The sequence below is a fragment of the Mycteria americana genome, chromosome 1, assembly GCF_035582795.1.
Source record: "Mycteria americana isolate JAX WOST 10 ecotype Jacksonville Zoo and Gardens chromosome 1, USCA_MyAme_1.0, whole genome shotgun sequence".
Classification (NCBI taxonomy): Eukaryota; Metazoa; Chordata; class Aves; order Ciconiiformes; family Ciconiidae; genus Mycteria; species Mycteria americana.
In genome coordinates, this window is record NC_134365.1 from 122,418,155 (window position 1) to 122,436,062 (window position 17,908).

The 17,908-nt window shown below is 40.5% G+C and overlaps 1 protein-coding gene across 3 annotated transcripts in view; it reads right to left on the reverse strand.

Moving 5' to 3' along the window:
- BRWD1 (bromodomain and WD repeat domain containing 1) overlaps positions 1 to 14,377 on the reverse strand; it is a 61,105-nt gene extending 46,728 nt beyond the window's left edge. For 2 of the 3 annotated variants that reach the window (XM_075518715.1, XM_075518726.1), the window contains exons 1-12: positions 14,161 to 14,377; positions 13,921 to 13,979; positions 13,683 to 13,712; positions 13,436 to 13,495; positions 10,086 to 10,236; positions 8,700 to 8,798; positions 7,973 to 8,133; positions 7,132 to 7,353; positions 5,051 to 5,151; positions 3,415 to 3,485; positions 2,143 to 2,243; positions 734 to 774 (exon numbers count right to left, since the gene is read on the reverse strand). In XM_075518715.1, coding sequence (XP_075374830.1) covers positions 734 to 774; positions 2,143 to 2,243; positions 3,415 to 3,485; positions 5,051 to 5,151; positions 7,132 to 7,353; positions 7,973 to 8,133; positions 8,700 to 8,798; positions 10,086 to 10,236; positions 13,436 to 13,495; positions 13,683 to 13,712; positions 13,921 to 13,979; positions 14,161 to 14,224 — 1,160 coding nt within the window. In that variant the 5' untranslated portion in view covers positions 14,225 to 14,377. Of the gene's footprint in view, positions 1 to 733; positions 775 to 2,142; positions 2,244 to 3,414; positions 3,486 to 5,050; positions 5,152 to 6,253; positions 7,069 to 7,131; positions 7,354 to 7,972; positions 8,134 to 8,699; positions 8,799 to 10,085; positions 10,237 to 13,435; positions 13,496 to 13,682; positions 13,713 to 13,920; positions 13,980 to 14,160 lie in introns of those variants that run through there. The other variant, XM_075518735.1, reaches the window with a different exon arrangement.
- Positions 14,378 to 17,908: the final 3,531 nt, after the last annotated feature.

The following is a 17,908-nucleotide window of genomic DNA, read 5'->3' on the forward strand; positions in this document are numbered from 1 at the left end:
TTTAAAAGAAAGATAACTACAACTTCCAAACTGAATGTAGATTATTAACGTTCTTAGTCACAGTTATCTGGCTTTCGAGAAGAGGAAAAAACTCAATAAAAATAAAGCAGCAACTTATGGTTGCAGATGTAAGTCTACCTTGAAAGCTAAAATCTGCATCTTCATTAGTGACAGGCCAATCAGAGATCAATTTTGACTCCATGACGTACTGGAAGTATGGGTGAAGTTTTACAAATGGAATTTACACAACACTTCCCCCACCCACTCCTCTCCCCCCCAAATCAGCTGTAAAATTCTATTAAATCAATTTCCTTAAAAAAAGAATAGTAGGCTTGGGGAAAAAAAAAAAAAAAAAGGACTAAAACTTAGTTTAGACCATTTGCATTGCATTTTCCCGTTTCCTACTTTGATCCAATACTTCCTGAAACTTAAAAGAGGGGGAAGAGGAGGTTTATGAAGCCACTAATACATCAGGTATGTTAAAAAGTGGTAACATCCCTCCAGGTAAGTAAAAAACCCAGCCAGTCCACAGACATTGTCTAACAAAGATTAATAGAAAGCTGAGATAGACAGTTGAAACGTAACTATGCTCTCCTGGATTAGTCCAGATTTCCCCTTTCAGTTCTAAATAAGTAGAATTTTCTTACTGGACACCTCCAGGTGAGAACAATAATACATTCTTAATTCCAAAATAATGTATTGTTTGTTCACATTTGAGCATCTTTCAACATACCTATCACCACTGTTAGAAAACTGAATGCTGTCAACTTTGTCCTGTAAGAAAAAGTACAGTTTGTTAGAAATTATATTTTTAAACAGGAAATACAATTTTGACAAATCTGAGCTTAGTAAAATCTGAAATAATGAAAAAACTGCATATTGTATGATTTCTAACAGTTTTAACTGCAAGGTGACAGTCCAACAAATACTTACCAGAATTCACTAGCCATTAATGCATTTAAAATGCAAGTTTAAAAAAAAAAGTCCCAATTAAATATGAAGGATTGACAGATGAAATAACTGTCCATTAATAACTTGGCAGCCAATTAACTAATATCTGAATATGATTTCCAATATCCTAAGCCAACAATTGAGAGGAATCTTTTGTTCCCACTCCTACTTACACATTCCTTAAAGAAATATACAATTAGTTACTCATTTTTATCACAATAAAAACTACAGAAAAAGTAGATAGCACACTCAGATCAGTTTATCTTCAGAGCTGAAAGTCTTCTCTACATACAAAATATGTATTGATCAAGTGTTATCACTGTAACATAAATGGTTTAAGTCAGATTTAGTATTAGAGAAAACATATTAAGGCCAACGAAATGAAGATTAGTATTTTAAGAGCTGCCCTTCAAAGAGCCTTAAGGTTCAGCTAAATCTAAATTCTCTACAGTAAAACTACAGATTCTTTGTGCATCAACTGCTGAAAAAGACGACTCAACCTTCAGCACATAAACGTAAGCCAAGTTTCCCTTAGATTCCTTAGAAGACCGAGTCCACTAGACTAGGGTACACAAAAAATGAGTGTATTTTATCTAAGAAGTTCTTTTCCTAACAGGTACCAGTTATATCAAGAAAGCAAGTAAAGGTAGACAGCACACATTCACATAAAGCACATGAGGAACAACGTTACACGAGCAAGCTGACTTATTACTTAGGAAGTATAAAGTAGCTTGCACAGCCACTGAAGACATGAATAAAGGTCAAGATGAACAGAAGTAAAACTCTGGAAACTCAATCCCATTTAAAGATTTAACACAAAAAGTGTCAAATGGTAAATAACCTGAGTAATGAAATCCACATTCTCAGCCTATCTACTTCCTGTATACAGCATATAATACGTGGGTGGCTAGGCACACTTGCATCAGAGGGAAGCAACTGAGCAAACCACACGCTTTAAAATTAGAGAAAAGTATGACATCCAGTTGAAAAGATAAAATTCTAAATATCATCTTCATACATTCCAACCTTTAAAATGGTCAAGTCACATTGAGATGACTGGCTGAAATTCTGCATAGTTCTAAAAATATTCAGTAAAAGAACATTGCTACAAACCCACCAACAACATTAACTTGCAACTTCAATACTGCTTGAAGTGACTAATTATTAGACTTAACTAACAATCTTACTTACAGCATGACTTTCCAATTCAGCTATTTTCTCAGGTGTTTCAGAGCCAAAATAATACATCCTGATGACATGATCAGTGCTGCCAGTTGCTAAAAACATACCACCTGTAAAACCCAAGCAATAATTAAGCTACTATATAAGAAATTAAAACAGATAACCAACATTTCTGAGATGCCTAGTTTAAAATAAATAACCTGAGGAGTGTCACATTTTTTATGCTCTTCCACTGTCATAAAGATGTGGAAGGAATCCCCCTCTTGCCCCAGAAGGCTCTCTCAGCCATAGTAAAAATAAAGTTATACTCAGCATTACAAAGATTTTAAAATATATAACTAGGGGAATGCTGAAACATCTAACACTACTAATTGTGCACAGAAGCCTTCGATTACGGGGAATATGGCTAGTCATCATAAGAATTATCTAGATGACTCTTTCACTGTAGCATGTGTCTCATTTGTGGCATGTGCATTACTTCAAAACTGGGTAGAAGCATAAGTAAACCAGTATAGGCACACCAGTATTTAGCTGTGGTGGCCACATTACTAAGATCTGCCTCTTGGCACCTGTAAGTGCTGCCAAAAAAAACCCCCAAACAAACAAAACCTCAAAAAACCCCAAACCCAAACACAACCCAGGGCTATATCCTGACAATGTTAACAAGCTACACTTTGATTTGTATTTTATTTCTGAAACTCCCAAGTTTCTGCTAATGTTCACACTGTCTGGTACCAGTAAGCTTTCCCACAAGTCACCCACATCATTAGAATGAAAGAAGACTACAAGCCAGGAGAGAAGCACATTTATAGATACATTTGTGGATTTTTAAGAAAGAAGGGATCTTTATGACTATCCCTGCACACAACTGGCACAGAATCAGGAGCTCCTACTATTGGCAGTAACCACTTCCACTGCTGTTGACTGTGGGATCTTAGAGAACTAATTTTGCAAATCCCTGACATTATACTGAGGGATTAAACAAAAATCCAGTAAAGATGGATAAAAAGTAAACAAGCATCAGGTGACTTTTACTTCCGTAAAAATCATCAATGGCAAAAGGAAAATAGTATCGCTTAGTTCAACAGTATTCACCATTAGCTACAGCAAGTCACATTATTTAATTATGTCATAGGCTAACAATACACGTATATACAATTACTTACTACACAGCTGCTAGTTTTGCTTATTTTAAAGCTGTCACAAGCAGAGTATAACAACAACTACTTATGAGGGAAGAAGAGAAATCACAATGCTAAACTCAATCTGTACATGACTTACCTACACTGAATGAAGAACAAAGCATCTGAACCCCTGGTCTAGGTTTCTCTGTGAATTTCACTGGCCGATTGCTTAAAAAGAAAAGATGCTTGAAACGGGACATGCCACACAAAACTTGGCTTTTATCAACATTTCAAAACATACAAGGTATGTTTGTTCAAGCATATACATAACAGTGACTTCTTAAAATACATACAGTAACGTCTGTAAATCTTGTGCAGGATGATGAGCAATAAGGTTTACTTTTCAAAATTACTGTACACACATACACAAATGATATTCGAAGGCCACACAGCTTATAGCTTTCTCTGCAAGATGCTATTACCTAGCAAGGATAACATGACATGCCAAAGAACGTTTATTCTCGCTCATCCTTCAGTAAGTATGATTTACGCCCTCCATAACATATCCACAAAGTACTGAATTCTTGCCCTCACATTACAAACCACCAACAGTACATGAAATAAGGCCTACCAAATACCATTACTGCAGAATGCTGTGCAAAATCATAACATTTTACAGAAGTAAATAAAAGTTTTGCAACACTGTGCACACGGTGATTTAAAAGACTGGTTGCCTGTTCTGCAAGTCACGTACACACTCTTCCAGTTGACACGGCCATAATCTCACAGAAAGTAGCTAAGAACTACGTACTAAGAGCTATGCTAAGGAGAAAGGCAGCAAACTGTGCCATTTCGAAGCACTGTAGGTTTCTACTCATTATTCTACAGCTTTTCTGTTCAAGTGCTTTCTGTTTATCAAAGGAAATGTTGAGACCTTCAGTACAAGAATATTTCTCATGTTTGTATGATACACAGTACAGAGATTCAAATCCTAAGAATGCTGCTTTGAGAACTACCAACACTTAAACCAATTTAAGTCCATGCTTAAACTAATTTAAACAATGTTTACATCTCATACAATCCTCTAAATTAATTTTAGGAGAATAATTAAGGATCCAGTTTAAACACTCTCCTCCTATAACTTACAGCCCTAAGAGATTCTTCAGATGAAACTATGCCTTCGATAGATTTGCTGCTATCCTACTACCTTAAGATCACAAGTTTGAATTAAAAAGCAAAATAATCTGCTTTCTGAAGTACTCTTCTTTTTTTTAAAAAAAAATAGCTCTAATGTAATCATTTTATACCAACTACCATTATATGGCACAATACTAGATACAGACTTATCATCCCACATCTATTCTTTCCAGTAATAATCTTTTTTTTAACAAATAAACAGCAATCACATATAGAACATTTAAAAACTATCCTGAACACACTCTGCATGCAAGTTCTCTAAGAGACATCCTAAAACTACAGGACTGTTGAAAACAGCACAAACAAAAAGTTTTATTATACTGTTCCAACATATTTATGTTTGCAGCAGTTCTACTTGTCCTACACTTCTACTTTTAGCGTAGTAAGAAGTTAATATATTTCCCAACTAATCTCCCAGGACAACGGAATAACATAAACTTGTAAAGGATACAGTTAGTAATTTAAAACAATTATGTAATAGATTATTTCCACAACATTATCATCACAAAAAATCAAAATTTTTTAGCTAGTTAAAAGCACTCGACTTATTTTAATCAAAGTATGGCACACAGTTAATCAGCAACCCTTTTACATACTTGAATTTCATGGAATCTGTATCCCATTGCCAAAAGCAAACAGTTCCATCTGCACCAGTAGAGACCATGTATCGCATGGAGCCTTTCACCATTGGACTAAACTGAAGAGAAGTAAAATCAGACACATACAAAGAGAGATATTTAAAAACTGTTTATGAACTTCTAAAAACATTAATGTAAAACCTTGATTTACTTTGGATTTTTCAACTAAAACTGCTAAAGCAGTTCTTGATAATTGTCATTTTTAGTGTTTACAAAATAACATCTATACTTTAAAATACGTTTGTGGTCTATGTTTCAATTATTGCACTATATAAAACCAATTCATTCACTGCTTTGAAGTCTTAACTAACCACAATCATTCACTAAAAATTTTGTCAATGAATGAAGTAATAAGCAGTTTAAAAAAAACTGAAAAAAAAAAAATGGAAGGAAGTTTCACTAGACAGGCTTACTTTTGAAATTCTATAATTAAGCAGACCATCAGTTATGAGATAGCCTGAGTATGTGTAACCAAGCATCACATATGAATTTATAGGAAGTCCTCACACATACTTCTTTAAGACATGAATTTACTGCTATGCACAGAGCTACTCTTCAGAAAACTTTACAGAACACAAGTTACACAAGTTGACTAAATTGTTCATCAGTTACTACTACGATTGTTGGAAACAGCCACATAAATTGTACATATTGCAATCATAGTATTATTAAGAACGCTTAAACAAAAAAATCCACCATATTACAATAAAAGAAAGACCACAAATAAGTGCTTTGCCATTAAAAAACAAAGAAAAAAAATGCAATGAATGCCACAGAAACTCTTCAAATATGAAGACTACTCTCGGAGGCAGCATTTTTGAGAAAACTGCAGAATTATTTTTGTACTGAACTTCACAAGCTGGTAGGTAGCCACTCTTCACCCCTCAACGTAAGCCTGTTTGTCTCACTGGAAAAACACAGCAAATCTGGATAAGGAGCTACCAGTTTATCTGTTAAATAAGGAATTACAAAGGCCAAAATGAGACTGAATCCAAAGGACTACCAACAGCACATGAAGTATCACAACGCTTTCAAATTTAAATATACAACATATTACACTGAACATCTTTGCACTTTTGAAATAACTTATATTTTTGAGATTAAGACAAATACCCATATCACAGAAGTTGCAAGAATCACATACTGGATCAGAACACTCACCCACACAAACCAGCATATCACGTCTCCAGTAACAGACAATAGGAGGACACCATATTTCCCAGAAATTCTCTTTGGTTCCAACAGCTCAAATATTAGAGGTAGTGATCTTTTTTAAGTGAAGAAGGATTCCTGTCATTATCTTCAGTTAAATACTCAGGAATTTCAGGGAGGCAAGGAACTTCCCACTCCCCCCCCCTTTTTCTTTTTTTAAGTAGGTTTCTCCTGTGGTTTTGACATCAATATTTAAATGTTCAGATTTTAATATTCCCACAGGCAGTCACAGAGAAATAATTTCAGTCATGGGAAAACCAGTGACAGGCACAGTGAAAGTTATCTGCCATTTACATGCCAGCCTTCATGGGAAACAGAACATCAGTTCCTTGCACTTGGACATGAAAAAGTAAGATGTACGCTTGACAAGTTACTTCTTAACCTAGTAACAGCAACCACAAAGTACTTTTCTCCACAAACAGAAAGTGATGTACTACTCTTCCTTTCCGAGAACTTACAACACAAAGATAGAAGGCTCTACTGGTCTAGAGCATTCATGTAACTATACTTCTCAATTTCAATAAGCAACCAAGGAAACTGGTTATTTCCTACCAATATGATAGCTAGCTAATCTTAGGGTATCCCATCAATCTAAATCCTACTATTAAAGCAGACTCTTAACTTTTCAAATCAGGTGCAAAAGCATCCTTTTTTTGCCCGAATTATTTCTAGTTTCCTACTATTTGATTAAAACAGAGTCAAACTTTCCATACTAAGCTGTCAAGTGAAACTTATCTTTGAGTTTTGTGGACTGGCTGCTGCTTACAATCCATCTACATTATTTGTGCTTCAATATGTAGAAACACTTAAAAAAAAAAAACCCTTACCTGTAATGAGGTAATGGACCCTGTGTGTCCATGGAGGACTGCAACTGGTGCACAAGTTCTCAGACACCACACTCTGATCATTTTATCACAGCTTCCAGCTGCAATCATAGTGTTTTCATAATTGACAGCCATATCAGAAATCTCTGCTGAATGTCCTCGTAATGTGGCAAATAACCTGCCATTATGAGTTGACCAAATCTTTACCAAACAGTCATCTGAGCCCTAAAAAGAAATATTTATTATGCTCAGCAAGGATTTTCAAAGACATTCAGGATAAAAGTTTCAGGTTTCCTTTAAAGAACCTATGTTTTTCCACAGCTTGGTAAATTATACTTATATTTAAAACTATGCATGTTACTTAAGAAATAAAGTTCATATGACCAACATTAAAAAAACCAAAACATTCACTCATGGTTCAGGATTACACTGCAATCACCACAGATCTATACCATATAATGCAAAAAGTCTGGAGCAAGTTTGAGGGGATTCCTTACAGTAATGGCAAAGACCAATGAAAGTAATAAAATAAAAATAAATTTAAAAAAATAAAATATATGAATAAAAAATGAAACATGCTTAACATCTAACTACATCACTGAATAAAGCTCCTACATCAATGTCAACACCTGATCAGATATTAAGTACAACAATTTCTTACATGCTTCTGACCTTTAATTACATCAAATTGTTCTACTTAAGCACAGTGATGGAGCTAATCAGCTATATTTTAACACTACTGATATCCACCTCCAGAAGTGTTAGCATAACATGCATTTCAAAGTTCTTTTCCTTGCATCCATCTAGAACAATATTCAGATTCAGAGCTAATTCATCAACTCACAGTAAATATTCTATGTCCAGTCCTATCGAATGCAACACAATATACAGAAGAAAGATGGCCAAGAATCCGTCTGTGCATCTTGACATGCTGATACATACTTCCCGGAAATGAAGTACTGAACTTTGCATATCCAGTTAATTGTTTTGCTCGATGTACTTCCACTAGAACACAAAGAAATCAAAGAATGAACATACTGATGTCTAAAACAGGTCTATTCTAAAACATTACTTTATTTAACTTCCATTAATATATTACTTAATGACTTACAAGAAGCAACTATCAGATTTCATAAAGTCAGGTTTTTTTGTATTTGCAATTTTTTGTATGTATAAAACCAAGACAGTATTTTAAACCTGCTCCAACCAAAACTTCAGTGTCTAAATAAGAAATGCTAAATGTTATCTTTATTTTCCCACGGCTTTCTATACCTTAAATCATACAAGAGTCCTCCTATGCACAGGAGAAGGATATGTATTTTCTGTATGTTTATCTACTTAATACGGGGGCTTTACAAAATAAGAAGATGTCATCTAGAGGCTACTGTCTCACTAGTACTGTGAGCAGACCTTTGTACCCAATACATAACTCCAGTGAAGTCATATGAAGTTCTCCAGATAAGCCTCCAGATCCAGTTCTGAGGTGCAATTTTCAGTGTCGTAGCACGGCCAGTATCAAGATACACATCGTACGCTCACAGCAGCAGTGCTGAGTGTTGAAAAGAGCTTACCAAGATTTGGTGGTGTGCCATAGTTCACAGGAATTTCAGGAGGTCTTCCTCTATGAAGAGCAGCAAATGCAGAGCCCTTCCAAACAGTGTTCCTGCAATCTTTAAAAGCAATTGGTTTAAGTTTGTCACAAGTACATGTGAAAAATGCTAAGAGAGCTGTAGTTCCAAAACACAGTAAAGAACCTATCTATAGGTGGTCTCAAACACAGTATTGAAACAACTAAAAAAACAGGAGCACCAAATGCCCCAAAACTTGTCATGAACAGCGTAGCATCAGAGGAGAGAAAAATCCATTTAATATAGTAACAGAAGGAGGGAAAAAACCCAATCCAACCAACCACCAAACTTTGAAATTACTCCTAAATGGTGATGCCTTGCAGTTCATGTAACACAAAACTAACTTTTCAACTGAATTTTTCCTACTTGTTCTCCATGCAAAGCATTTAAGATTTTTAACATTTTCATCAATATTTTTTCATGAATATTATAAATATTTATTGAATATTTGTTACTATGAAATTATTTAACTAGATGATCTCAAGAAGTCCCTTCCAACCTGACAATTCTGCGATTCTTAACAAAATTCCCACACTGACAGTTGTTTTGACACACTCATGCTGAAATAATTGCAATCCTGATTTTCAGGATAGAACAGTCACTGCCATTCAGTGTGCATCCTTTAAAGCAGTTAGGACAGATAACTGAAAACACAATAGTATCCCATAAACCAGTCCCACACCATAGCATCTAGCTACCCAACAGAACTTCATAAAAACACATGAACACCCCCCTCCCAGAAACATTCCAAGAGGTAAGTCTAAAGCTAAAACCTACCCTGTCAAATAAAGAATGTGCTTATGCACTGCCAACCATTCCCTTTAAGTTACGGGCAAGGACTTTCTTCCTGCGTATGTATACAATTCACAAGTACTAATTTTGATGCCATTTGCATTAACCAAGAAAACGTTCAGAAAACTGGTGTTACTGTCTCATATTTGCACTGCACAGAGTACAACAGCTACAGCATTCAAAACCAACATGGGCCAATATACTACTGGGAGTGTCGGGAGACGTTAGAGAAGTAGCACTTGTGTCCGGATGATTCATTATATTGCAGTAACACAGAAAACTGCCATGTTCAGCTGCCTCAGCACTCAGAGTAACAGTAATTCTTGTGATGCAACTTAAAACCTTCTCTTCACAACAATCAATATATAGTTATACCATTAATACACAGATCACTGGTGTTTTGGTTGATTAAACACAGTACAGAAGAAGTGGGGGCCAATTTTGGTGAAAGCTCACCACTTTTAAGGATTCCAAAAGCCTTCACCATGTACTTATGAAAATGTATCATACCCATTTCAAATCATAAACAAACCATACCTTTTGCTGTACGTAACAACGACTGTCTCCCTGCACCAAGTAAGGAATTCACTCTCGAAATGCTGGGTGGTATCTCCTTATCCAGTATAGGGCCAATACGCTTGCAAATTTGTAACAAATGGTCTGGAGCCACATGTTTGTTGGACAGCACCTGACAGAAATGTAACTTTTAAAAAAATATATGGTACATCCAGAACAGGTGAATCTAAGAGCATCGATATTCACATGTATATTAAACATTGTTTAAATATTTTTAAGTTCAATTTACAAAACAAAATCATTCTGTTAAGCTCTCATCTAGTAAATTCAGTGAGTACTCTCTCCAAGAACGGAGAACTGTAGTAAAAATAGCTGCAGTAAAATTACTTACTGCACATCAGTATTTTACTACTGAAAACCTGCAATATTCACACATATGGCACTCATTTGTGCAGCACCCTACAATGAGTGTCTTTGCCCAATTCACCCAATTATTTTTATTAAAAATAAAAAATAAAATTCAAACCCTCATAACTCAACATCATGGAGAATTTTGCAGTCATCAAGCACAAGAATTTATGCAACTAGTACTTCAGTCGCACAGCACTTGTTCAGTAAACTGCAAACTAGTGGGTTTGAGTACAATCTCTCTGGAAACAGTTTCCTTGAAGAACCAGTACTACATCGCATAAGACTGCCCTACTTCCTTAAACCAACAGGATCAAAACAGTCATCCATCCATGCAGGAAGGATCCCATACTATCTATATCTAACAATCTAAAAAAATACACCCCCACACACACTCAGATGTCTCACTCAAGAACAAATGTGTGTGGTTTTTGATTATTCCCCCCCCCCTTCTTTCTGGGGGTTCAGTGAAAAAAATCCTTATCTAACTATAAAGTCAGTCACAATAATGCAGAAGTTAAATAGGCAAACTAGAGTTTACACAAACTGGAGTAAACCAAACCATCAGAATCATAAATTTAAACTATTGGGAGGTCTGAATCAGCAGGCACAAACAGCCCCATGCTTACTCCACTCTCTGATCTGGTCATGTAAAAACCAGTTCAACCCAGAAGCCACATTGCTACTTCAGCAGCCAGACTATACCCAGCCAATACACCCAGGAGCAGCAAAGGGCCACACCAACACAGGTATGCGGCCTCTTGCCCACGTAGCTCAGAACGCAGGCATAACTAGCTCACGCTTATGACGCTATATTCCCTTGGCCTACTGACTGAACTTAGATGAGGAAAGTCCTGACAAGGCTGATCTCATCATCAGAACAGTGGGAATAAAAATACCACATGCTGCCATGTAAGATCTGTTCAACAAAAAGTTGCCCAAATGCACACTGGGTATTGAGAGCATACGATTTAAGCCATAACATAATACTTGTTTTAATAATAAAAATCCAATTAATGTATAAAGCCTGCATAGGTACAGGTTGTATTCCTGGAGGGGCGGGGAGGTGGTAATATCATTAAAATAGTTAACATTACCACACAGCCAAATATGTCCAAGCAAGTCAGCTCATCATATGCTTAAGCTTGATTATGAGAAATATATTTGGTAGTCCAAAGATTACAAAACACACTTTTTCATCATTTCTTTATAAATTTTGGCTCTTGAATTGGTATGGAGCAGTATCAGCCACAACATTCAGGACAGAAAGCTCAGCATACTTTATGCCAAGCATTATACACCATTTAGTTTGCATGCCATCATCAGGAAGTATATATTCCAAACACAATCCCTGAGAGAAGCATGCATACAAAACCTTGCAATTCATTTCCTTTTTAAGTAGTTTTACTCAGATTTTGGAAGGAACAGTTACTTTAAAGTCTTGCTCCACTTCCACGATGAACAAAGAGGAAAAGAAATAATTGCACCACATGATTGCATTTGTCTGTGGTCTCTGCAAATTCAGAGTGAGACCAGTGGGACAACAAGACGTTCCCAAAGCCCCTCAAAAGCAGAAACTAAAACCTCCAGAAGATTAATTTGGATATTCTGAAATACTATTACCCTGTGTAGAGATTTCTTTTAAATTGTGTAGGAAAAAGAGGTAGAAGCAGCACATATTAAAGAATTAATCTGACAACTGTATATGCATAATAAACACAGTTAAAAAAAAAAAACTTAAGTCAGAAGAATCCACACATGACATCTCCCAACACCATCACTTTTTGTCAGAAGAACTGGGGTCAAAAAAAACAACCAACAACAAAAAAAACCCCGAACAATCCTTTTTAAACTTAATACTACTTTCACGTTTGCTAAATTCAAGTCAGAGCTTGAAAGTATTCCTGTTCAGCAAGACTAGGCTTTTTAGTGACTTAAAGCATTAATTTAAAACCTAATTTGCTCAACTGACCACACTGACAAGTAGAAGAAATGGAATCCAGTTTATCATTTTAAGCAGCATTTAAATAATTAAGAAAATGTTTTAAACAAAATTTCATTCCTTCTCTATGCAAATATGATCCTGAGACCTCCAAGTGTTACACAAGAGGGACAAGGGGATTTAACAACACACAAACTGATGGGTAAGGGAGAAGTCAGTCAATTAACCTGGAATGTCTGAATCTTAGGGGGAAAAAGGCAAGAATAAACATCTGTCTAAAGAAAACAAGATCAGCTACAATAAGGCAGGATAAAAACACACTGGGCAGGCACCACCAGGCCATCACTTCACAAGATTCAACTGCCAAATATACTTTGCCATTTAAGAAGCACTAAAATAAAACACCAAGAGAAAGACAGCTTTCCATTCTGAAATGGATGCAAGTTAAAACATTTAGAGCAAACAACATCAGCCATCAGCAGAAGGCATGAAGTACATGCTGTGGAGAGATCACTCATATCTTTCTAATATTTAGAAACAAAGCTGTGACCAGTGAGTAGCCAGAGATAAAGAGCATACTCATAGGCACCAGAACTGCCAACCCTTGATTTCTGAACAGCGATTTCATTTCCTAATCTGTTGAAGGGGACTGATGAAGGAAGCCAACCAGAAAATAAATACCGTCAAATCAAAACGCGCTTAACAAACTTGCTCATGAAACTCTGAAATGAAACCTCGCTTCAGATTGGTTCTTCCTTATACGCAGGCAGTGGCATGTACCAATGCACAACGCCAAGCTCCACCTCTGCTATGTAAACAATATCCTCAATTTAAAACACCACTTGTGTTTTTGTTAGTCTAATGTAAAGAAATTAAAGGCCCTTTCCAAAATAACTCCAATGTCTTAACAGAGCCGGAATGAAACTGGAAGGTAAAGCTTTGGGCCTGCTTTTAAAGGTAAAGGGTCTAACATCAATATTATCATCCTAATTAAAAGTTTTTTTAAAAAAAAAAGTCTCACCAATTCTTCGTAACTTCTATAATGCTCATTTCCTTGCCAATCCAACCTTTTAGGAAGCAACTAAATGGAGGGGAAAAAAAAAAAAGAAAACTGAGTGGTTAAAGGGGAAGGAGGGATAGATCACATCCAAAACAATGTGTGTTGAGGGGAAAAAGTTGAGACAGTAGAGTGGAAGAAACTTGAATGACTTGTAAAGTAAACTTTTGACTACAGCAAGAGAGACGATTTCATCAGAGCCCACACAGACCTGGTGCTGCTCCAGCTCCTGCACCAGCACCTGCAGAGAAAAGGGGAAAAATACAGACTTAGGGACGAGCAAGCCCCTGGTTTCTCAAGCGGCTGCTGCCGCAAAAGGGCTCGGGAGGGGGAGGGGGAACGGGGGAACCGGCTGTTCACACCTCCCCTTCAATCCTCTGTGCGGCAGCGAAGGGCCAAGGGGTCTGAGCCTGTGCGCCCAGGTGAGTGTGCGGCGCCCCGGTACTCACCTTCAGCGCTCTCCTGCAGGGCCCGGTGGTCAGGAACCGAGCTATGAGGAAGTAGAGCTCTGCAAGAGACACGGGGAGAGACGGGGGATGAGTCCGGGGCTGGCTGGGGCGGGGGGGGGGGAGCCCCCGGGGTGACTGTAATTCATAATCACGGTCAGGAAGATGGCGGCAGGGAGCGGCGGCGGCACCGGCAGTAGCTCTCGCCCTGGCCCGCGGCCGCTCGCGCCCCGGCGGTTTTACCTGATTCAATGAGCGGCAGGGACACGCCGCCGCCGGAGCTGGAAGAGGCCGGGGGCTCGGCCATGGCGGCCCCGGCCCGGCGGCTGCCGCTCGCTCGCTCGGCACAATCGCTGCTGGCGGCGGCCGTTGCTGCCCGGGCAGGGATTAGGGCTCAGGCAGCGCCTGGCGCGGGCAGGGCAGGGCCCGGCTCGGCATAGCCCTGTCAGCGCCGCCCCTCCCCCACCGCCAACCGCCAGCCAACCGCCCCCCCTTCCCTCCCCTCCTCTCTCCTCCCCTCCCCTCCGCGCGCGGGAGCGAGCCGCCCCCGCCCCCCGCCGGACGCCTCGCTCGCGCTCGCGCTCCGGCTCCCCTCCCCCTGCGCTGGCGCTAGCGCGGCCTCGGCGCCGCCGCCATCGCCGCCGCGCGACAGGCCACGGTGCCGCCGCTGCCACCTGCGCCGGGCACGCCCGGGGGCGGGCGGAGGGAAAAAGTAGTCCCCGGCCCGGGCGCCCGGCGGCGGCGCGCGGCGGGGGGAGAGGGTGCGCGTGTGGCCGCGGAAAATGTGCGGGGGGGGCGGCGGGACGGGCGGCGGCGGGCGGGGAGGGGAGAGGGCGCCCGGTGGGGGAACGAGAGGCCCGGGCGCGGAAGGATTGCGCGAGGAGGGCGGTTGGTGACGGAGCGCTGGTGGGCGGGGCCGCTCTGTGAGGTGGGGGAGGTGTCACGGGGCGCGTTCGGGAGCGCGCGGCGCGGCCGTTCGTTTGCCGTTGGGGGCCCGGGGCGCGAGCCCTGCAGCTGCCGCCGGTCGCCCCGGGGCCCGGCGGCGCGGTCCCCGCCCCGCCCGGCCCTCCCGCGGCCCGGCCCTCCCGCGGCCCGGCCGGCGACCGGCGGGGACAAGCTGCAGCCCCCAGCAAGGCGCCGAGAGCCGGCGGCGGGGCCGGCGTTCGCCGGGGCGATGCGGGGCCGGGAGGCCGAAGCGGGCGCCGCGTGGTGCGGCGCCCAGACCTTCGCCTTAGAGCACGCTGCCTTGCACGTCCCCTGGCGTGCCCCGGGCCGGCGGAGGGCTGGGTACGGCGGTGCTCCTCCGAGTTGGAGCTCGGGCAGCAGCACAAGCGTGTTTGCAACCACCGCGTCACCAAATACAGGGGGTTTACCCGCGACCGATTGCCTTTGGCTCCTGTTTGCTACTTCGGGCGGACCTCCTAACTCCTCAGGCCGACAGGTCTCCTATGCCACCGAGGCTACGTGGGGTGTGATGTTCGGGGGCACCTCGGCTACCCTAAACCTCATTTCAGTGAGTGGTGTTTCCCCACCCCTTTCCAGGAAGGCATCACTTCACTGGCATCGCCTTTCCAAAACCAGCAGTTTTGCCCCAGGGCCCCGCACTGCTGCTCTGCAAACAAGTGCCAGCACCACCTCTACCCCACCCCGGCTTCGGGAGCCCCTTTATGGGGGATTTTTTTTTCCTTCTTGCAGTTGTGTCTCACCTCTGCCCAGCATGAATTGTAATGTAAATGTAGCAATGGGCATACTTGTGCTGTACTTCAAATCTGAGCCGTTCCTTTCCCCACCTGTGGTGGTTTGGTATGCACTTCTAGAACCTTTGAAGTAAAATATTTTTACATAGCATTGTAGAACTACGCATGTATTTTACTCATCTCACTACCTCAGACATGCTTTCAGCTTTTGACAAAGAGCTTCTGTACACCTGAGGTGCAGGCCCAGCAGCAGGCAGTTTCCCAGACACGTCCTGGAAGGCGGACTGCTGCCTCTGCTTCCTGCTCTTCACCACCTCCTATCTGGTTAGTGCTCCTGCATCACAGTTCAGGTACAAGAAAAAAAAAAAAACAGGTATCCTGTCCATCAAAAATCTCTTTTTTGAAGAGCTGTGATCTAGCTGACACTAGAAAATGAATTCCAGAATGGTGCAGCTTGAACATGTATGAAACAGCACTCTCTTCACCAGAACAACTAGTAGCAGCATACATATACAACCAAGAGTAACTTCAAAGAAACATGTTTTTTTCTCTTCATGTTATATTTTGAAATGGATGGTTCCCCGTTATGTATGTATTCTGTAGTGCCGTACGCAAATCTGCATTAGCTGTTCACTCCATTCCTTCACTGCACAGAGCGAATTGTGTCTGGTATTGTACAGGAAAAAATGCTTTTTCTGAAGCATGCCCATGGAAATTCTCGTCAGACAAATTTAAATGCCTTCCACTCCAATTCTCCACAGGCAGAACTGACAGCTAGTGCCAATATATACAATTCCTCATTTTCCGGGTAGCCAAACTGGTGGGGTTTTATGGTTACATGTTGGTATTTCATGCTATGTGGAGAAGGGCAATAGTATATCTGTCTACTGCAGAATCGATCAAAATCCAGTTGATTCACCGATGTATTTACTAGGCATATTTTATGTAATTAGGAAAGCCTACTTCATTCTTTACCACATCAAGTGGGCTGTGCTGCTCACAACAGATCTAGGGCTCCTGTGCTCCTGATGCAACTACCTCTGTCCTTTCCTTCTTCCAGCATGGAAATTCCTCTATACTGCGAGAGAGAATCTGTCACTGATTTACCCCTGCTGAGTCCTTTCACCTCCATAATAAAGTATGAAATAACTTTTTGTCCCCAAGAGTAAATATTAGGGAACAGTTACAATAAATTAAACAGTGGGTAATAGATGTTAGAGAGAAGATGTTGAAAGTCAACAGGATCTCAACATCAGAGACTCAAAACACATGAAAAGTAGGCATTCAGTAAAAGGAGGTGAGAGAGGTTATTTCAGGGTATTTACCTGCACGTTTAATTATTAGTCATTTAACTGGTGGTTTTCACTTGCTAAAAACAGAAAGTAAAGATTGTCATGTAGCTATGTCATGCTACTACTAAACAAAACCACAAATAAGGGAACTGGAGGGGGGCATTGGGGAGGGAGAAAGGGGGGTTAGAAAAACTGCCATAAATTTACAGTTTTGGAATATCCAAGAATTTGAAGCCAAAGCCACTGCCAAAGCCAGGTGCGCTCTGCTAGGAACACAGCTGTGGTGGAATTGGACCAGAAGCATATTGCAGTCCAGTGCTGGAGGACATCCTATATATAAGCTAAAGAACAGGTAAACATTGCTTAAATATTGAAGAGGTAAAAATGCTAAAATGCTTTCTCAAATGAAAGCATTGTTTAAGAAAATAATGCTAGAGGTGAACTGCTGTGTATCACCATTTGAAAAAGGCACCCAGAATGTACAGGAAGCAGATGCTGTTTGCAGGTGTTACTTAAGAGCATAAACAAGTTCTCAGTCAAGGGGGGGGAGGGGGGTGGGGAAAGAAACAAAGAATGAACGTTACTTTTTGATCTTGACTCCTCCCAAGACAGGGTTGACAGTTGTCTGACTGGCATCAAATAGACTGGTAAGATAAAACCATGCTACTACCTGCTGCAATTCAGCAAAACAATGTGAAATGGGGAAAGAAAAAAATCCCAAAACAAAACAACCCTGCACTCTGTGGGAGAATTGAAGTAATGCTGTGATCAAGTCTAGTGATTTGATTTTTTGTTTTATGGTTAAGTAATATATACTTAATATGCCCTCTCCTGATGAAAGGCTGTTAAATCTTCAACCAAGATTGATTTAATTTTCTCAAACCCAGCAAGGAACAATCAGGACAGTTTTGTGCTACATGACAGCTCTCAGCACGGGTATGCTTTATTTGAAGTGATGCTCTGTCAACCTGCAACCTTGTATAGTGGGTACACTTGCTCACA